The sequence below is a fragment of the Hippichthys cyanospilos genome, chromosome 5 (genome assembly GCF_059441005.1).
Source record: "Hippichthys cyanospilos isolate Australia breed blue-spotted pipefish chromosome 5, RoL_Hcya_1.0, whole genome shotgun sequence".
Classification (NCBI taxonomy): domain Eukaryota; kingdom Metazoa; phylum Chordata; class Actinopteri; order Syngnathiformes; family Syngnathidae; genus Hippichthys; species Hippichthys cyanospilos.
The window spans coordinates 9,752,589-9,774,354 of record NC_142373.1 but is presented as its reverse complement, the minus strand read 5'-3'; the positions used below and the strand labels follow the sequence as shown (position 1 = coordinate 9,774,354).

General features: G+C 42.7%; 1 protein-coding gene across 5 annotated transcripts in view; it reads right to left on the bottom strand.

Moving 5' to 3' along the window:
• myo3b (myosin IIIB) overlaps positions 1–21,766 on the bottom strand; it is a 76,031-nt gene that overhangs the window by 11,667 nt on the left and 42,598 nt on the right. For 4 of the 5 annotated variants that reach the window (XR_015865611.1, XM_088414914.1, XM_088414917.1 and 1 more), the window contains 9 exons: positions 20,919–20,939; positions 19,738–19,815; positions 18,084–18,289; positions 15,934–16,045; positions 15,703–15,865; positions 14,267–14,347; positions 12,254–12,350; positions 10,484–10,517; positions 8,346–8,457 (listed from right to left, as the gene is read on the bottom strand). Coding sequence is in view for 4 of the 5 variants with exons in the window: in XM_088414914.1 (XP_088271040.1) it covers positions 8,346–8,457; positions 10,484–10,517; positions 12,254–12,350; positions 14,267–14,347; positions 15,703–15,865; positions 15,934–16,045; positions 18,084–18,289; positions 19,738–19,815; positions 20,919–20,939 (904 nt within the window). In the remaining variant the exon portion in view is untranslated. The remainder of the gene's footprint in view (positions 1–8,345; positions 8,458–10,483; positions 10,518–12,253; positions 12,351–14,266; positions 14,348–15,702; positions 15,866–15,933; positions 16,046–18,083; positions 18,290–19,737; positions 19,816–20,918; positions 20,940–21,766) is intronic. The other variant, XM_088414918.1, reaches the window with a different exon arrangement.

The window sequence follows — 21,766 nt, the reverse complement described above, 5'->3', positions numbered from 1 at the left end:
CAGCTGGACGTGTGAGATTTTATGCACAAACATAATCATTGTCCAAATTTTGGATCATATAAAACCATTATAATTACAATTTTTGAGATGCATTTTCATAGGATTTATGACGGATTTTCCCGCGATTTTTGCAAGGTTCCGTTGAGCGACGTTCAAACTATGTCAGCGGACGGAATATTCTTCGTTGACTTGTGTTTTACCCCGAGACAGTAGGTGGCGGTAGAGGCCAGTTAAAGTTTCATAGTCACTTCACAGGCTACTAGGACAGACCGTACCATTTTACATTTTTTCTGGGTGTTAATAAATGTAACTACATATGTACGGATAGAACCGATGGAACAATTTGAGTGGCTGAAGGACTTGTACGATAAAGCTTTCATATTTAATACCAGATAATGTTTCATCTCGGCTGATCTTCCAGGTGAGAAGGTTTCTTGGTACTCGCTTGGCCTCTCGCTTACTTGACTAAAGCTGAATTTGCTCTTTCCGTCTCTTGTACTCTCTCGGACCGACCTCATCATATCTCAGTCATATACATCAAAGGCTACCAAGAGCCCCCGCGTCTCTGCCCCCCCCCGCCCCTACTCCATCTTTTCACCAGCTTTCTTAATGTTATTCAAAGTGGCGCTAGGTTTACTGAAGTCAGACATTGTAAATGGGCAAAAAAGTTCATGTCAGCTAACGTTAACAGCAAATCCTTTCTCTGCTGGCATCCAAGGTGCATACCATGCCCCCTTTTTGTATTTATACCTGAATGGACAAGTGCGCTGAATAGAAATGAACTGACATGGTCTGTCAGCAGGAAATGATACCTAGATGATGACAGAAATTTCCAGCAGACATTTAGAAGCAAGCGAGGAACAAAAAGAAGCACCGAAACAGAATTATTTGTGCACCTTTAAGTGCAAATCCAATGTGAGTAAATATAGTCTGATAATAATTTCAAAATGGGTTTCATAAGCAAAAGATGTATTCCCCTGAAATTGCATCAAAGTGCTCAAGTGCAAATAATGAACTCAGACGTCCTTCAACAGAGCTGGAAAAGGGGACGAAAATGTAGCAGACTGCATTCTCCGCAGATGCGTCTTTTGCTTATCTTTTTTTGTTTGGCTTGTGGACACACACCAAAGTGCTCTGTGGAATATAAATGATGAAAGTCCTTGTGAAACTCATCCTCCACTTCAACTAATAAACATTGAGGACATGCAATCCTTTTACAATAATAAAATAGCCTAATAAAAATATTTAAAAAAAAAATCACAATCAAGGTAGCTACAGAGTGTAGAGTAAATAAAATAAACCAAAATAATTCATATTTCATATGAAATGAAATCGGTTTTGTGGCAAAGGTGATCTATAATCATATTTGATGGAAAATTTAAAGTAAAATAGTATGAACGGATCCTTTAAAGGTTGGTGCTAGCTGCTAGCAATATAGCATGCTAGCTAACTCACAGCAAGAGACCACGTTAGCTAGATAACAGCTAAATTAACACTTTTTTTAAAAAAAGTTTCATAGTTCTTCCGCCTGTTCCAAAAAAATCTGAGCTTTCTCACAGATTTTACTCTTCTTTTATTTTGTTAATAGTTATTCAAATCTATAGTACTGTAAAACTTGACAATGCTGGCAAGCTCAAGCAAAACAGTGGTATTTTTGGTATTCTAAAGTTGGTATTTCATCCACCAGACTTATGATGTGGATGATGCTTTATGAACTAAAATAACTTTAGAGCTGCACATTTTCAAGAGTTAATTTCTTGAATTTTTATCAATTAATGTGAATGACTTTTGCCAAGATAACGGTTTTGTACATCTGAGTATTTTATTCTCTAGGATGTGGACGACCTGGAATAACTTAATATTGAAACTAAATTAAGATTCTTGAGCTCTTAATGTGTATCAGCCAGTAGCCAAATTGGCAGATTTTACATATTGGCATTTTTTTTTTTTTTTTTGTCAGATTTATGATGTTGCTGATGTTTTATGAACTTGAATGGGTTTAAGTTCATATCTGTGCATTTTCGAGAGTTAGTACCTTGAATTTTTTTGACCTCTTAATATTTATGGCACCTTTGCCATGGTGGCTGTTTTGCACATCTGTCAGCTTTATGATGTGGATAATGATTTATGAGCTGGAATGACTTTCACTTCTCAGCTGTGCATTATCAAGAGTTTATTTTTTGTATTTTTTTGACTTCTCAAAGTGTTGTTTTGTCCATCTTGCTATTTTCTGAATCGGCTTTATGCTGCGAAAGATGCTTTATGACACGAAATGACTTCCAGTTCCCAGCTGTGCATTATCAAGAGTTTATATCTTGTATTTCACGACCTCTGAATGTGCGTGCGAGCATTTCGCCGCGTTTCCAAAAATTTTGACCGGTCTTGTACGTCTTTAAAAGCCGCTGTAGATGTTTGATGATCACCATTTAAGACTATCGCGAGTAAACATTTCGACCTGGGGTTAAAGCCAAGTAATTGCCATTTAAAACCCAGTTAGATATTTTCCTCAAAGTGCCGGGCAATAATCTGCTGGCAGGCTCCTACGCATCTCCGTTTACCCAATCTGACCCGCAGCGATGGGAGCGCGCGGCAGATCAGAGGATGGGTCAGGCTTCCCATCTAGGCACCTCTCTCTTGGAAATGGCTGCCATTTGATCCGGGCCAGCCCCAGAGGAATGCTGCTCGTGCAGATAGACCGCGGGCGGGGATGCTGCCAAGATGGCTTCCGGCATGGCCGCGCTGCTTGGACACGTGCGGGAGGCTCTGGGAGGTCAGATGCTGGCTGACACCATTTCTTATGTTTTTTTTTTTTTTATCCCAAAGGGGGGGGGGGGGGGGGGGGGGGTTCTAAATGTCTAAATGATGCTGGTGAATGAATGTGTAATAGTGGACTGGGAATCAGGACGCAACATGGTTCATACAATATTGATTCCCCCATATCAAAAGAAAGCATGCGCTTTCCCCATCGTATATTTTGCAGGGCGGGATATTAAAAAAAAAGCTCTTCTAGAGATTGGTATTCTTTTCTTTTTCAAAGAGCTGCAGCTGACATCTCTAAATGCCACTCGGAGATGTGTTGAAAATCCCAACCCTGCTCAGAAACAACATGAAAGGGACGCTAAAAGGGATTTTGACCAGGATAAATGAAAAATGTATTGATTTCCTTTTTAGAAACATACGCTGGGATCACCTGACGTCTCTATGACCACATGAGGGGCTTGTTCATTTATTTGGGGGGTTCGACATGAGCAGAGGCTCCCAAAAGACCGATTATAAGGAAAAATCATCAATGGGGAGCTTTTGATGTTTGATGTTGAAATGAATGGGCCCTCTCTATCTACGTTACAAGCAAATGGTCTCTCTAAACACACACACGTATGTGTATTCAAAAGAAGAAAGAAAAACTGATCTTTTTCATCAGTTGCAAACAACAACAAAAACAGATCTGAAAGTAGAAGAGGTTTTCCAGAGCGCCTGAGATTTATGACCCCTTTTATCATTAGGGACAATAAACGCTAACTCATGTGCTTTGCATTAGAAGACAAAATGATCAAGTCCTCCTGCAGATAATGCGAGGGAGGGGCGGGGGCGGGGGGTGGGGGTGGGGGGTGTTCCTGCATCTGTTTTCACTAAGGCGCAAGGAGGATGTTGTTACTTACATCCAGCTTTTCACACTGAAATCAATCATCTCTACTGACAACAGATATGGAACATAAGAGAGCTCTAAAAGAGGGAAATTCTCGACGGAAGTGGCCCATTAGTACTTTGACATAATATATGCGGTTTGGAGCAAGATGAGGCAAAGGTAAGCAGAAGGGAGCTATCACTGAATAACAAAGCCGCCTGGTAATGGAGTAAACTCATTCGTGGAAATGCTTTCCCACCCAGCATCGGACATCTTATGGATTTGGGGCTAAATCGCTTCCGTCTGTCTTTTTTGGCCGTTTTTGGAAACTAGCTTGTGCTTAGCCCGTCCAATATGGTCCACATTTAGTCTCAAAATAGTCGTTGAGAAAAGGCTTCTTGAGCCCATCCAATGGGCTCCAAATTTAGTCCCAAAATAGTCATTCATAATTGGGTTATCAAGGTCAATTTTTTTCATTTATTATTCTATTCTATTCTATTCTATTATTTTGATGAGCAGTTTCATGAATCATTGAGTTAATTTGAGGAGCAATTTATGATTTGGGATAAAAGTGCAGTGCATTGAAGTTTCCTTGCGTATGAAATGTATAAATGAATCCACCTGACTTTATTTAAATTGCGTTCATTTAAATATCGACCGTCTTTCATCCGTGACCATAATCTCTAAGTTAAAACTCTGCTTCCCAAAATCAAACGACTCGATCCGCCGGCGCAAATTTGCGGGGAACTTGACGTATTATTCTCCGCCTTCTTTTGACGTCTGCGGAGATTATGGGTCTGAAATCGTGATGGAGGATGACTAGTTTGGAAGTACATCCTGTTAACGACTCCCACTGACATTAAGGAGATTACGTAGGTAACGGCAGACAGCGGCAACTCCTTCCCTGCGACTTGAGTCTTTCCTATCCCTTCCAAATCTCGGACGCTGAGCCTGTAATTTGCCTAAAACTGAAGGCGTTCGGCGGAGACGCGCCGAAACGCGAGGACGGACGGATGGATCGAGCGCTTGAGACGGCCGTGGGGAGGGAGAGTATTTGTGTGGCGAACACGGAAAGGGTGGATCGTTTGTCTGGCGGACGCATGTTGAGATGGCGAAGCCGCGGCTGCTGCGGCGGTGGGGGCGCCACCTGGTAGTGGGGGTGGTGGCGGGATGTTTACAAGCTTGGGGAGGGAAACCGCGGGAGAGGAAAGTGAGACTTTGACCTCGGTGCGCCACAACTCCCCATATATATATATATATATATATATATATATATATATATATATATATATATATATATATATATATATATATCGGTGATCTAATGAAGAAGACAGTCGATAAAATGTTTGTTTAAGTACAATGTGAGCAACAATGTATTTACCATTCTTACATCGCAACCAATCATTTCTTTTCAATTCCTTATCTCCCCCTTGTCTCGTTTCATCAAACAAGCCGGTTAAAAGCGTCTTCCAAAGCGTGGAGGTAATTGGTCTCTGTGTTGTTGCTCCACTTTAGCGCGACACTCTTTTCCTCTCTCACTTGACATGTATGTTTACCACAAGCATAATCTTCAAACAGCCTTTAAACATAAGTAGCTCAGCTTTCATAAAGCATAAAGTCAGCTTTGACTGATCCGCCGCCGCGCCATCCTGTTTACCGCGCCGAGGAGCGCTCTGATCATATCGACTTGCTCGCTGGAGCAAAGTCGTCCTTTTGCGCGCGTGCCTCGGCGCCTCATTTTACAAACACGTTGTATTTATTAATATTCATGCTCGGGAGACAGGTGACGAGAGGTGACACCGTCGGTACGAGCTTACAAGACGACACCGTGTTCGCGTGACTTTTCCCGGTGACAAAACACGGGAAATCAAAAGTGGCTTCGGCAAAGTGCCTGCAGGTGAAAATGCTTTACCATTCCCACCTAATATTAGCAGAGACGGTGAAACGTAACAAAGTACAATTTCTGTACTTTCTTAGTTTACGAAAGAATTGGGACTGTACTGAAAATGAGTTGAAGGTGACACGCGTTTAATTCAGTTGTATCATTAGGTAAGTTAGCATTTTTCGCTCGTCTATTGCAATCCTCTTCAAATAGTGGACGTTCAAATAGTTGTCAATTTTACATCGGTTCCGAATCCCTAGCAGTCCGAAATGATCCCAAAAGTGTTTTTCTTTTATTTCTAATCTGAAATCTCCGCTTTCAGTAAATGCGATTTGAACTCAAGTAAAGTCTGACCACAACATTTTTGTTTACACACGTAACAGTACTTCTAAATAAAAAGTGCGAGTATTTTGGCCATCTATGACGAATGTCAACATCGTAGGCGTTTCCCCTCGATCATAAGAGTTGGCAAAAAAAAAAGGCAACAATTTTTCTCCAGGGAAAGAATTTCACAAGAACAAACGCTACTGCACGACCCAACGTCCGTCAAACACATTAAGAGTTTCCAGGTCGCGCCCCGCTGCTGTGGCAATAATGGGAGCGGGGTGCGGAGCCGGTCCGGAGGGGCGCGCTAATTCCATTCTCACAGCTTATCCTGACACGCTGGGGTCGAGCTCCGGCCCAGGAGAACTGATGCGATCACCAGAGGCGACAGCAGGATGAGATACAGGAAGGAGCTCGCTCTCGAGACATCTGGCAAGGCAAGACTCTCATGAAAAAAGACGTGGAAGAAAAAGGAGGCGGAAAAAAGAGGCCGTCAGATGTGCACAGATCAAAGTGTGCCCTTGGTGCCGGAGCCGCCCTGGTCTTTTATTCAAATGGACTTTCCTGAAAGCAGTCAGAACTTCGAACATAAACCAGACAGGAGAACGGCGACTGTGAATATCAGAGATCTGTTAGTAATGTACGAGGACACAGAAGATGATACTTTTCAACTTTTCATGAAAAGAGTACAACTTTTGAGGTCACTTGGCAAACTCAGTTTATATGAGAAGTATAAGATGGCCCAAAAATGAACTGGGGACGCCGTGAGAAGAATTATTTCAAGGGAAGTGGCCTTCAAGGGGCAAAAAACTCAAAAGGGTTATCAATACTACTACTAGCACCCTTTAAATATTTACATTTTACTTTTCTTTTAGTATCACTCCCACAAATTTTTGGAAACACACATTCCAACGGTCTCAAACACATCAAAAATCAAGCAATTAAGTTTTGAAAATGAACAACTGTGAGTCATTCCAAAGTCATTCCACTTCATAGAGCGCCAATCACATCATTGCAGAGCTATCGTTTTTGCAAAGGTCTCATACACATTAAGAAGTCACGAAATTAAAGATACTTACTCTTGAAAATTCTCAACCCAGGTGAAAGTCATTCCTGCTCATCCACAAATCATCATCATCCACACCATAATGCTGACTGAGAAAATACCAAGTTGTACAAAACCAATGACATGTCAAAACAAATTTAAGCTACTCGCCCTTGAATATGTACAGCTATGAACTCTCGTACGCAGATGTTAAAAAATTCAAGTCGTTAACTTTTGAAAATGCACAGCTATGAACCTAACGTCATTTCAGCTCATAGAGCATCATCCACATCCTAAAGCTAACAGAATACAATGTGCAAAACAGTTATCTTAGCAAAGGCCTCATTGACATTAAGGGATCAAAATATCAACATACTAACTGTAGAAAACAAACAGCTGTGATGTGAAAGCCATAACAGGTCATTAAGCATCATCCACATCATAAAGCAGACAGCAAAAACTACCAAGACAGAAAACTATCATTTTGGCAAAACTCATTCATATTTAGAGGTTAAGAAATTCAAGCTGGTAAGTTTTGAAAATGCACAGCTATGAACCTAATGTCATTTCAGATCACACAGCATCTTCCACATCATGAAGCTGATTGAGAAAATACCAAACGCAGCACCAAGATGTGGGAAACTGTAACCTGGCAAAAGAGCCTAAAATAATCTAGAATATAAAAACTGAATGGATAGAACATTGTGTACATTAGAGATAAAGATTGTTATCTAAAATAAAAAAAAACATAACAAAAACAAACGGGCGATATCTAGTGGGATGCGGGCGCTTTGTGCTGTGTCAAAATGAAAGGCGCCGAGGCTTGTCACAAAACGCGCGTTTGAGCAAACGGGGCATTCATTGAAACGTCTCCTCGGGTAATCACTCCGACATTCCAAATCAGACACTTGAGTAGCGGCGATGCCTGGGAGCGGGGGTCACCTGTATGCAGCATTAGCGCATTAGCCGCTATCTAACCCAGACCTGCTGCGGAGCGCTGACACTAATCCCGGGCCCGCTCGGAGAGCCCCGTCTGTGTTACATTATCATGTCTAATCCCCGTAATCTCCCCAGCCGCGCGGCTAAATGCTATTCCACCTCCGTCACTTACCTCGTAGCCCTCTAATAACACTTAATGAGAGGCCGGGCCCCCTTTTTTGCCCCTAGTGGCGGAGCTTGTAATCAGCGGGTCCCACTGTGCAGCCACCCACTCGGCCCGGCGGGCACTTGAATTAATGCGATTCGTGGCCCCGGGCGGCAAGCAAATCAAACATATGTTCAACAAATCAGGGTTTGTGTATTTGGACCCCCGTTATCGCGAATGCCACTTCCGGCTGTCAACAAAGAATCGGGAGGGGATGAGAGGTGGAAAAAGGGGTCCCCCTAGCTTTAAAATGGCACTTTATCCACTAAAGCGGGATTTCGGCGTAATTACCTGCACCTGCCGGCGTCGCGCGCAGGCTTACCTTGTTTACACTGAGCGTTTCGCAGCCTGGCTGTCTCCCTGCGAGGCTTCGTCACGCCGTCTTTGTCTCTCTTCGCGTCTTTCACGTGTCTGTCTTGGCTGTCGGGGCCGACCTTGAAAGGAGAGGCGTAAACACACCCGAAGGAGCCGTGTCAGCGAGGGGCCCCGGGGGGGCGGGTGAGGGCCGCGAGAAACGCAAGCTACAAATGGTTGGGTTCTGTTGGTATTTGTGTTCTGCGGGTTGTTATCGGGCTTTTCTGTTCCTTTCCGTTTTGTTGTATTTTTGTTTGTCTTTCAGGGTTTTGTTCAGGTTTCCGTTCCCCTCGTGTCAGTGTCCCATCAGTGTGACTGCGTCCACCTGTACTCGTTGACCTGCTTCCCTTGTGTCTGCCAATCAGCTCCCTGCTCCTATTGTGACCTGCTCAGGTGTTCCTTGTTTGTCTCGTGAGTTTTGAGTGTCCGGTAACTCTCCAAACATAACCCACATTATTTCTCAAAATGAAGATCAAAAGTATGGGTGCGTCCTATAAATAGCAACTTTTTTTTTTTTCAGCACCATTTGTGGAAGATTGATCAGTCAGCCATATAAGCCGAGTTTTGATGCACAGATGTGCATTTTTATATCAGGTGCAACAATAATCACCGTAACGGGACTAGCAAGAGGGCGAACGTCATTTTGCTGTTAGCAGCAAGTGCCTGTTGCAGCTAACAGAAGCTCGTGTTAGCTGATGTTGTTATGCTATTATTTTCAATATAAGAAGCGAGCAGACTGATCCTACGTCAGAGGCCATCCTTGTTCACACGTAGGAATGTTACTAAAATGGAGAGGATCATGTAAAGGTGTTCACTGACCGCTCACAATGTGGGAAATCTGAAACACACTTATCTTAACCCGCAACAAATATATAACTTATGAATATGAACACAAAACTAAATGAAGAATCTACAAAAGATGAGATTCATCCTGTTTTGCTATAGTTTTTACATTGCTGTCAAATTCTTGGTGCGTCCTATACACAGTAACATAAAAAATACCGGAAATGAATCCCACAATTAGAGGTGCGTCCTATAGACAGGTGTGTCTTTGGGTATTTAGCTTCCTGTTTCCTTTCAGTTCTTGATAGGTCATTGTCAAATTGTTGTGGAAATGTCATTGTCAATGTTGCTATCAGTTCCTCGTCGTCCTTGTGAGTGTTTCCCATGATTTCTCAAGTTTATAGTCTTTTTGTACTAAATTTATTTCTGGGGTTTTTGGTTTGTTACTTCTGATGCAGTCTTCCACCTTGCTTCTTTTTTGTCGTTTTTGTATTGAATTATTATTTTTAACACACGCCGCCTGACTGCCCCCTTGCATTGGGGTCCACACCCCCCACAATTCTCCCCACCATGCCACGACAACAGAAATCATGTACGTTCATTTCAAATTGAGCCCGCGTACTGAACAAGTACCACCTATTATTGTGATACGCAATGTTAATCAAATGCTAATGCAGTTGCGCTCCCCCCTACTTAAAAACAGCACATTGACATCCTCCTCATATTTAATTTTATCTTTGAATAAAAAAAAAAAGGTATAGGAAAGTATTAATCTGCTTAACATTTCTAAGTACATCCTCCAAAGGATTTTGCTTTTTTAATCTTACATATGCTCTGCAGAGTTACTGGCAAAAACTGTACATTTCCCTCATTTCATCCTTTCAACATCAAATGGTGAGCAGCAAAAATTGGATCAGACTTCAAAGAGTGTGATGTGCTCCAAGTCACGGAATGGCTCTTCTATTTCACATATTGAATCCGAGCAGGATATCAAAGTGCTACCAAAGAACCCCAGGTCTTTACTAAAAAAGGGCTCTAACATCTGTAGAAAGAGGAGCGCAAAGACAAATCACCTCGGGGGGAGAGCGAGCATTTATTCTCAGCCGTGAATTTCCAGCTTTTTGATTCTCTCGCTCCCGTACCACCCTGTCTTCTCCGCTGAGATGGAGGCTGAAGTTTTTTTTTTTTTTGTCTCAAGGACTCAAAACATTTCCAAAGGAATAATCTGCGGCTTTAAAGAGGAGCGCTATTTGAGATAGACGGCTAAAAGTAGAAGGGCTAAAGTCAAGCAATTTCTCATTTGAAAGATATTTCCTTACTCACATTTGCTGTATGGAGGTTCTTTGGGCTCTGAGAGCTGCGAAAACAAAAAGCGTTTGTAAGCGACAGGAACAGAAATGAGGATATTTTTAAACGAATACCCGCGCACGGGGGCATGGCTAGAAATTTTTCAATGGTGTGACACCTCCATGAGCATTGGCCTGCATCCACAGTCAATCATCCATGAGGTAAAATTCACACCTTACCGGTAAACAAGGTCATTTTCTTATGTACTAGCTCACAGTCTACTTCTAAGTCACAGTCTAATTCTGCACAAGTCATTTAATTGAGGCCTTCAATAAATGATAAAACTCCAGAGACTTTTAACTTTCTATATCAACCCAACCTCATGGGCATGAAGAACTATTAATTTGGCCTATAGGACGTTAATGCTTAGCTAACATCCCTGTGGGTTGGTTAATAATTCAGCCTCGCGCAGATGGACATACATCCAGTAATAAGATTAAATTTTAAGGGGCTGTAACACAACAAGTCAACTGTTTAGAGCTTTTAACTACCGTATTTTCCGCACTATAAGGTGCACCTAAAAGCCTTAATTTTTTTAAAAAGCTGATAGTGTGCCTTATAATCAGGTGCGCCTCATATATGGATCAATATTGAGATCGGGCTTTGTAGATGGGGAATGAAATGATAAAGTAAGCTTAGCTTGTCTTTTTTTTGCTTGTTTACAGTTGAAAAAGGTTGGTTAAGTATTGGAGTTATGTTGATGAGAGTTTATTATTTGAGTTATTGTTATTACTTTGAGTATTGCTATTATGTGATTGCAAAAGTTTTCAAATACGTCATTAATTGAGAGTGCGCCTTATAATCCGGTGCGCCTTATATATGGAATTTTTTTTAAAAATATGTCATTAATTGAGGGTGCGTCTTATAGTGCGGAAAATACGGTATGTTCTAATGTTGATTTCTCACCCTATGATACTGCTTAAGTGAACATAATCGAACATACAGTAATGATCTTTTTGTTGGATTTGCTGCTATTGTTTGTGCGTGCCTAATTTTAGTGCATATTCTAAAGCAGAAGAAGAACAAGCAAGTAAGGTGAGAATCAAGCTCCCTGCAGGAGGAAAGCGGGCCAGATCATGTCAAAGTAAATCTATATGGAGAGATTCCAGCGCTGATTAAACAGAATTGTTAAGTGGAGGTTTGAAGTATTTCTCACCAAGGAATATGATTGTAAACACGAGGAGAAAAATCCCCAATGAGCCTCCGCTTGGTTGAAGGATGCAAGCTGCATAACATTTTCAGATGTGTAAATCCAGAATTGAGGAGTTTAGGAGATGCTCAAAGTTGCCCAAAAGTCAGATAAGATTCCTTTGTATTATTTCTTTTGAATACATGAGCTTTTCTTTCTGATAAAAAGTTGTCTCTGATTCGAAATCTACTTTGGCATCTCTTTAGATAGATTTTTTTTTTTTTTTTTTTAATCAAGTTAATACATTTGTCCAGATGGAGGTTAGAAGTTCCAAAGCCTGACTGGCCCGCGCATGTGCTGGATAAGCACAGACTTGTACATCTGGAGACCAGCACAGCGCCTAAAGTTCTACTTGTGATCTGTGGAAAAGATATGGCGTTTGTAAAAGTGCAGGAGGAGGCGCACAGGGAGGAGCTCTGTGACAGGCTTGAAACAACTACGCATTAGAAAGCCGGCAGGCAGTAAAAACTGTCCCTCCGACGCCACAATACCAGTCTTAGTTTTTAGCGTAAAGATGTGAGAGAGGAAAGCCTGAAGGAGAGAATGTGGAGGCTCACCCCATATGGTCCTCCTTTGTTGTCTTGCCTTCAGCCTCGGGGTTACATCTGCGCTTCTGAGGTCCGCGGTCCCGACGTACGCGATGGCCCCTGTATGCTGCACAGGAGATGAAGTTCGGCTATGTCCTGATGTCACCGTAAAGCCTCGCAACTTCCCAAATGTTTAGGAGACCTCTGATGTCAAATCCATGTGGAACAATCAAACTTTGCCCTTATCCCAGCTGACTTCGGACAGTAGCTGAGGGACACGCTGAACTGGTCGCAAGCCAATTGCGGGGCACACGGAGAAGAACAAGCATTCACGCAACCAATCACAGCTAAAGACAATTCAGTATGTCCAATACACCTGCCATGCATGCTTTTGGAGTGTGAGAGGAAGCCGGAGTGCCCGGAGAGAACCCGCGCGGGCTCAGGGAGAACATGCAAACCCCACACAGGATGCCCGAACCGAGGTGGATTTGAACTCGGGTACCTGAACTGTCAGGTGGACGATGGGCGAGTGGGAGGGTGGAAGTGGAGTTACAGCAGTTTTTGTTAACTAAGATTGTACCACATTATTTTCATTGAAAGAAGCAAGCAGAACGAACCAACGTCTGAAACATATATATATATTATATATATGGCATGTTATTTATTTTTTTTAATCCAAAAATGCTTTGCACTGTTTAAGGGGTACTTGGCTAAAAAGTTATTTCACAGGGGGTACATCACTGAGAAAAGGTTGAAAACCACTATATAATATAATACCGTGTTACATAGTAAGCTTTAACCCCATTGTTTGCACCAGTTTTTTTTTTTGCATTTCAGCAATTCCACTCAATCTACCGATACTACCTTGGCGATGGGCGAAATTGAGTACCCCCGTCCTAAACGAAGCACCCGACCGTGCGTTTATCTTGTAAAGCATACGCGCACAAAAATAAGACCTGTACCGCATTGTTGGCGCACGCTTGTATTTTACATGCTTTAATCTAATTGATGGGTGAGCGTGTCCCTCGGGGGAGGGGGGGGCGGAGGGGGGCGGGCCCCAGCGAGATCTGAGGGGCCACCGGGCTCATGTATTTGAAAGGCATCTGTTTACTTTCCGAATGCAAATTGGGCCGGCCTCAAAGGCTATAAGCTGCGGCGAACACACCGCGCGGATGCGTTGGAGCGTGGAGCCGGGGGGCCCCCGAGGCCCCACTTATGTCAGGTTCGGGTTCTCCAAATAACCCCGCGCCCCCTCCCCTGTCCGACGCCGGCGGCCACACACAGACGCTGAAGACGGCGGCGACGGGGAGGCTTCTCCTTGCGCGGCAATGCTGTTTATCCTTCCCGCCGCCTTATTTGCAGGCGTGTTAATGGGCGCCGCTCAACAAAAGGTGCGGCCGGGCTCCCGAGGAGCTCCGTGCGCCAGATGAGGGAAGCCCTTAGAGAAGGAGGCCAAACAAAGCCAGATCTCCTCCCCCTGCCCTCCTCTAGCCTGCCCCTTTTTGGCACCCGCTCTCGTCCTCCGCAAGAGGAGGAGGAGGAGGAGGGAGGAGGGGAGGGGAGGGGGGCAGGAAGGTTAATGTGCCCACTTTGATCTCTGTCAAGGCACACTGAGTAAGAATTAATTTACATTTCAGATGAAAAGGTTGACAGTATAAAAAGGCGTCTCGTTTCTGGTATGCGAGGGCCGCGTAATAGGCGAGGAATTCGAGAGAGGAAGTGGCGAGAAAACAGAAGGGATAAGCCCCTCTCTCGCCTTTACTGGGAAAGAGATGAAAGGGCAGAGTGATCTCAATATGCACTTGTTCTTCTGAAACGTGGGGACCAAACGCTGCCCAAAAACTTTCACCGATTGCATTATTAATTCATTGATACGCTTTCCTAGGCTGTTCACGAGATCAAAAAGCAGATTGACAAAAGATTTTTTGCAAAGCTCCCTATGATTTTTTTTTTTTACCCTCCCTACTTGAAATGTATGGAAAACGTCCATTTTGGGAGCCGTGAGAAATTCCGGTGGGAACGACTTTTTTTTTTTTTTTTTACCTGACTGGATGCGGACCGCTGCCTCCTCCCGCTCCTTCTTCATTCGTTTGAGGTTCCGCCGCGCGACGAAGCCCCTCCACGCTGACGAGAAACAAAAAAGGGCGCGCGTTTGTGTGAAAGCCATGCGCACACACGAAACACAGGATCCCACTTCAAAACATCGGCTCAAGCAGGTGGCCCACGGATGGATCCGTGTCAACTCTCTGAAGTCTTATTGTCTCCTCTGAAGCCCCGCTCTCGACCCGCCAAGGTCAAGCTGTGGCTATCAAACGTATCCCATTCATGATTTAGCAGTAAAGTCCAGAACTTTAATTATTGTCCTTTCAAGTGGCAAAAACAACCTGTGGCTCAAAAACACTAGTTGCTTCATGTTCCAACTAATTAGCTCTTAATTTGAAAAGGTCAAACACAGTGGTTCTCAATCTTTTTTCCGTCGATGTGCTTACTGTGAAATATTAGCAGTGAGAAGTATTTTTGCCTTAAAAGTGTGCTGTGCCATCGGAGTCTCGTTTATTAATTCATCTTCGGAATTACATTCGCAGTAGGCGTATTTAATTCAGCAGCGCCAGAATATAAATCGTGTAAAGTCATCTGTTTTATTTCCGGCTCGACTGCTGGGAAATTGCATCACTAATGAGAATTAGCATCAACAAAAATACTAAACCAAATTAAAGCATGAAACGTTTTGCGAAGGAGTCGCCTCAAGTTCCAACTAATTTGCTCTTAATTTGAAAAGAATGCCATACTGTTTGTGATACAACATTACATAAGAAGCCTACACTGTTAAAGTCCCCAAAAAATCCCCATTTGAGAACCACAGTCTTTAAAAAAACATGACAGGATTTCACAAACATTTCAAATCTGTCGGCTGAGTACAACGCTGCAAGTATTTTGGAAAGCAAATCATAGGTTTTGTTGGAATAGGATTTTGTGTCCTGGAAAATATCGCCATTCAAAAAAAACTGACATTGCCTATTGAAAATCTGTCCAAAAAAACCTTCCAATTCAAGTTAAACAGTGTAACTTTATTATTTTCAACATTTTCCATTCACTTTTTTTAAAATGAAATTTAAATGCATGAATTAAGCATGAAACTTTTGAGATTCTGTGGAAAACTGTGAATTAAGAGGTATGCTTATTTCCGTTTTGTTTCATTTGTGATATATTACATTATTTTATTGGATATAATTAATTGTAAAACTGGACTGAACCGCAAAATCCCGTGTCGATGCTTTGAAAAAAAAAAGATTCCTTTATTCTGTTCATTTCCTTTTGTAGCGTGTTTATATGTTCGACCAAGTCAAACTTGAGCCTCCCGGACCCTTTGCCTCACAGCGGCCACAAGCAGAACCCAACATAAGAGCTAACTTAGCGCTACAATAACAAAGGAGGGCTCCCTTTGTGTTCCCCCCGTCATTCCGATCAAATGAACGTACCCGACTGGATGAGAGTGGCGCAGAGCTTCCTCTTCTCTTTGCCCTTTCTGTAACGCCGCGCCCCCAGCCAGCCTTTGGTGTAGGCTTGCATCACCACGACCCGAGCGATCACCTCCCTCAGCAGCAGGTTCAGCTGCTCCACATGGTAGTACCTCAGGAACACCTGACAGGATGGGAAGTCATTGACAAATCTCATCTGTTGCCCTCCAGAAATGGAAATGATCCCCGTACCTTTGTCCTTCCCAACACCCAGTCTTCTAACTTGGCTCGCTCCAGTATGGTGGCCACATTCTCTTTGCTGGTTTCTGGCATTTGGTGAGCTCGGAATGCCAGGTAGTAGTATCTGGAAGAGACGGACAACAGTCGCTGTTTGTCTTTACTGCAACAAACAATTATTTCAATAGTCGATCAATCGGGTGATTATTTCGTTGAGTAATTGATGTCATTGTTTCAAATTGACATAGTGATTACGGTTTGGTCTCCAAAGTGTCAGGAAAAAAAAGCCAAAAGTAAACACAAATGTCATTTGGGCCTGGGGGGAAATAGTTGACCAAGTTGGGTAAGTCAACTTTAAAAATAGATGGACTAAAAATATCTGCATCAAAATTTTGCTGGAACCATGCCATCATTTTCCCCAAAGGACCTTTCTCGCAGGCGTGCACAGTGTTGCAATAGCAGCGAGGGAAAAGGATTCCCCCTTAAAACGTGATAGTTTTAGATCACTTCCACTTAAAAAAATAGATTGACAAAAATTATGTTCAAGTATTACAAAGTGAAAACGGCATACCAGAGGAGTACTATGGAAAAAAAAATATGCAAAGACCATCTTGACAATTTGCTTGTTTTAACCAAGTATGTTTTGTCGTTAGTGGGCTTTATAGCCGGTCACTACAAATATTCTATAGTGATTTCATAGTAGGTGGTCAAATTTTAACCAGTAGGGGGCTGTCAAGCACGAACCGTGCCAGTTCCTCCCCGCACCGTTGAGCAAACGCCAGCACGGGACAAAACGGCATTAACGTGGGACGCGAAAGACTTTATCTTCCGTTGCGATTTTTGCTGGGAAACAACAATCGGGAGGCAGACCTCTTTGAATCACATCACCCCGCCTGAACCTTCATTTTCTTATTCCTGATGATACCTGTTATGTCTTTGATGATAAATACAAAGCGGCGCTCACAACATCAGACGGGCCTTTGATATGAGAGGATGCGTTCCAATCGGGTTTGATTCAAAGTGGGGGTTAGCCCTTCGGACTGTCTGCGTGACTCAGAAAGGATCAAGTGGATCCTGTTGGTCTCATTCACACGTGGGGGAAGATGGGAAAATTGCACGTGAGAAAAAGATGTCCTTTGACCTCGCCTGACTTAAGCTACCTTGGATCTGATGCAATCTGGAGGATGGTTTCGGAATCAACAACTCACCTGAAAATAAAATAACGCAGCGGTGTTTTTCGAGATGATGCGAGTTTGACCGAAAGTTGTGAATGATGGAAGAACTTGGATCGGATTTTTTGGACTTTAAACCCCACTGGTATTTAAGCCGCACCAGCAAGAATCGAGCAATAAGCCACAGGTGCTAACATCAGATATTTACGCAGAAAGATGGTATATTGAAGTGTAATACTTTTTTTTTTTTTTTTAACTTTTTTATATGCCTGCTTACAGCAACAGAGTGAACGTATAAACACATTGCACGGGACGATGAGCTGCAGGGCTCAAATCATGAGAAAAAAGTTGCGGCTTGTAGGCGGAAAAATACGGTCATTTTATTTGTACTGTTTCAAATACAGGAAATAACGATTGCACTCCTGTAGAACTGATTTTCATCTCAGACTATTTATTGTACTGTATTTATTATTGTATACTTGACATCCAATGGCAATGAAGGCATTCTATTCCATTGTAAAGGAAGTTTAAAGTCAATGGCAGTGAATCAATGAGTAGGATTCTTTTTGTAACAAAGATATGAAAAAAATGCACAGTACGTTGACAGTTTTTTCGACAGAAAAAAAAGTAGCAATTCAACGGCAAATACTCGATACTGACTGCAGTGGCTTCCAATACGATAAAAGTAGGGCAGGAAAAACACACATGGTCAAAAAAATGAGGAGCACGTTTAAAGGTTCCTCAAAGCAGTCACCTTTTTTCTCCTCAAACAAATGACAAGTCTCGTTAATTAAATCTCATATCGCCTCAAAGACTAGAAAATTGAAGATGGTGGAATTTTTTTTCCAAAGAAGGAATGATTAAAGTATTGTGTCCTTTAATTTATTTTCTAAAGTTAGTGTACAATTCAATTTATTAGGGACAACAAATGAAAGCAATGCGATTTGGTCAGTCAAACTCCTGACTTTCCTGCCATCGCATTGTGCGCCTCACCTGGTGACAAACTCTGCAAAGGGGATGCGGTGCGAGTATCCCTGGCGTCGGATGTTGACCGTCTCGAGGATGCCGGTGTAGCGCAGTTGCACCATCACTCTCTCCTTGCAAAAGCACAGCGCCCGCCTGTCGTCGTTGGGCTTGATGCAGCGGACAAAGTGCGGCTGACCCACCACCATCTTGGACAGTAAATCCATCAGCGAGTACTGGGAATCAAAACACGGCGGTCTTTGTGAGGGCACACAGAGTGTAGGTGTACCTAATATAGTGGCCAGTAAGTGTATCGTGAACAAAACTGGCACACATGGCGTTTATTCCTTTTTTTTGTGTACCGTTGGTTGTTTTTCTGTTTCTAAAACATCTTGTAGGAAACATACAGTTTTTGTTCTAATTTCCTGACTGGCTGGGCACAAATTTTGCATCCGTGACGCCGATTGCTGAAAAGGATGATCACCTGTGTCACGCGCGCACACATCTGCGGGCTCGTGTGTGATTATCCAAACATCTGCGAGCAGGGTGACGTAAGTGGTGAAACTTGGAGACGGGTACGGAATGTGTTGAGCCAAAGCTTGTCAAGTTTTGAAGGAGATTCTTTTCCCCATAAGAAAGCCTAAAATTGCCCTGATGCAGAGTTGTGAGGAAAAAAAAGGTAAAAAGGATCCCATCTGAAAATCATGGCGACCATGTTGGTATATTAGGAGAATGTATGTTTCCAACTAGTGATTTTGACAGCTTGATAGAGCACTTTAGATGATAGCATATGGTGTAGATCAAGTGCATCCCTGTTCCTATTAAGACCTTTTTTTTCATTTGTTGGACTATGACATGTTTTCTACAAAAGCTTCATGATTTGAATGGATTTGGGATTAGGTGCGACTCCAGGCCAGGTCCAGTTCCCTGGTACCAAGATGTCACAAATTGGGGTTAAAGTAAAACTTTTAATGAAATGGAAGCTCCTCAACACACTTCAACATAGTTCCTTGGCTCCAAAGTGGTACAAAATGATGGAAAAGCACTACTTTTTTAAAACTGAAACTCCACAACTCACTTCAATATAGTTCCCTGATCCCAAGATGCCATAAGATGCTTGCGCAGTACTACCTTTACAGAGAGGAAGCTCCTCAATTCAGTCAGTCAAGTCAATGGAGTTTCTTGGGAGCAAGGTGCCACAAAATTATGGGAAACCTTCTTAACTCACTCAAGACTCACTCCAACATAGTTCCCAGGTACCATGATGCCACATGATGCTAGCATGCACTACTTTTACCTGGAAGAAGCTCCTCAATTCGTTTCAACATAAACCATTTTTATTGCTTTGGAACTGCTCCTCAATTATATTTTGCAGTCCCCCACCCCCCTTAAGAAAGAGAAAACTTTTTGCCCCCCCATTAACGAAAAACGACACGAAGTAACTTTCGACAACCGTCAACAATTTTTTCCAGCGTTAAACATGTTACAAGTTAGTCTATTGCAGTTATACTTCACATGGCAAAAACCAAGCCTTTTTCCTGGGGTTGTCCGCAGTCCCCCTGGCATTACCTGGCTCCCCCACGAGGGGGCTCGCCCCATTATTTGAGAAGGACTGTGTGGAAAAGCCAAACCTTGGGACCGCATATTTGCCGAACATCTTTGCAGCCTAGGGAAAAGGACCTACGCGGAAATAGGAGGCCACGGTCTGTCTCCTCATGTTGGTGGTTTCCTCTGGGTGCCGCATCATCTCCATGGTGTCCACCTAAACGCAAACATCCACCGTGAGCACTGCGCATGGACGAGCGGACCGCAACCGGCACAAAATCCCTTTTTTGTCGAGGGTAAGACCCGAAGACATAAAAGTATCATCCCAGCGGCTGCAAAGGGGGCCAGTCGGGATTGCGTAGCCGCAGCGAGCGCGGCGCCCGTATAACACGGGCCCATAAACAATTAAAGGCAACAATCAAGGGAATAAGCCGGCGCCGCTGTGGGGCACGAGAGAATTGGCGAGCAGTCTGAATAATGAGAGCAGCCGTCACCGAGCACACAGCCATCCCTAGGACGGATTAACGAGGACACAATCTAAGCGTTCTAATGGCTTCGGCGCTTCATGGCTTCATCAAAATTAATGAAGCGATAGCTATTTGATGGTAAGCCTACGTGGCAAAGTGCATATCTTAATACTTTAGTTCAACAGAGAAAGAAAGGTACGCGGAAAGAGCGAGACGAGTGCGGGACGCCTGTGAGGATCTCTGATCATTGGCAAGTACAAAGGCCCGACGTGCCGTTAAAATAGCTTAACAAGCGTGGCTTGACTTTATTCCGCTTGTTCTAGTGACTTGTTGGAACTGTCACTTCCTCTCAACTTTGCTTCCCGACTCTGATTGCCAACACGACGGCGTGCATATTACATCGGTCCCGCGGACTATTCAAATGTCTTTTCTCCTTTTTGGAATATCTGAGAAGGTTCATTGCCAGAAGACAGATTGGAATGAAGAGTGCAAGTTAGGGAAACGGAGAGCGCAGCTGGAAGTTCAAAAAAGTGAAGCCTACAAAAAACAAAGCCGCTCCGTTTAGTGCTCGGACATGTCGACAAACTCCTTGAAACATATTTGAATGTATTGACAAACTCATTCGAACGTAATGGCAAACTTGTTCTTATGTAATGGCTGAACATAATGGCAAACGTGTTAAAAATGTTGAACAAGTATTGACAAACTCATTTGATTCCAATGGATGAACGATGACAAACTTATAAAATACCGCGCACCAATTTGAATTTTTATTGACAAACTCGTCAGTACATTTGGCGCAAACGTGACAGAAGGTTGCGATATGGAAATGGGCGTCGCCACAAAGCCTTACCTTCAAGAGGTATTTAGGAGACTTTGAGTTCAGGAAACATGGAAACAAAGAGAAGAAGAATTGAAAAGGCAAACAGTAAATCGCAGCAGCTTCAAAAGAATCTGAATGAGATGTGACGCTTTTGAACACATTTCATTCATTGGTTCAATTGCAAATGAGTTGAAATGGAAAGTGGTTCAAATCTGAAGGGAGGTGAGCAAGGCAGCGGGGTGCACAGACTGTGAGGTGGCCCTTGAAACCCGCGAGAGGTTAAAAATTGTTTTTGACCACAAATCCGACATCAACTGCAACCACAATAACAAACTACACTAAGTTCTCCTCTTTGAACCCGAAAGGCTTTTCTCACTACAGTTTAATAGATTTCATATGGGAAACAGTGCTCTGTAATTAGTAGAAAATAGACGTACGGTATGTTTTTTTAATAATACGCCTCATTGTGTTTTATAACATCGCCTTGTGAAACAATACCCGATCTAAAAATATTACAGTCAAAGTGCAACACCTGAAAATTTACATTGAGGGAGACCATATAATATCGTCGGCTACAATGAAGTCATATTTCAATGTTTTTGAAAAGAAAAATAAATCATTCAGAGTGGTTATTTTTTTTTACTGATATTGCAACAAAAATGTCAATCAAATGTGTGACCAAGCATAAAGATCCAATAAAATGGTGTTTTTATTCCTGTTTTTAATGTTGCTGACCGTAAACAACGTATTACGACTATTTTAGAAAAATCGAAAATTGATTTATAATATAGATACCTGGTATTGAACTCCTCCTAAATTTTAGAACCTCCACAAGCCCGACAAGGAAAAAAAAAAACATCTAAAAACGTTTTTGGGAA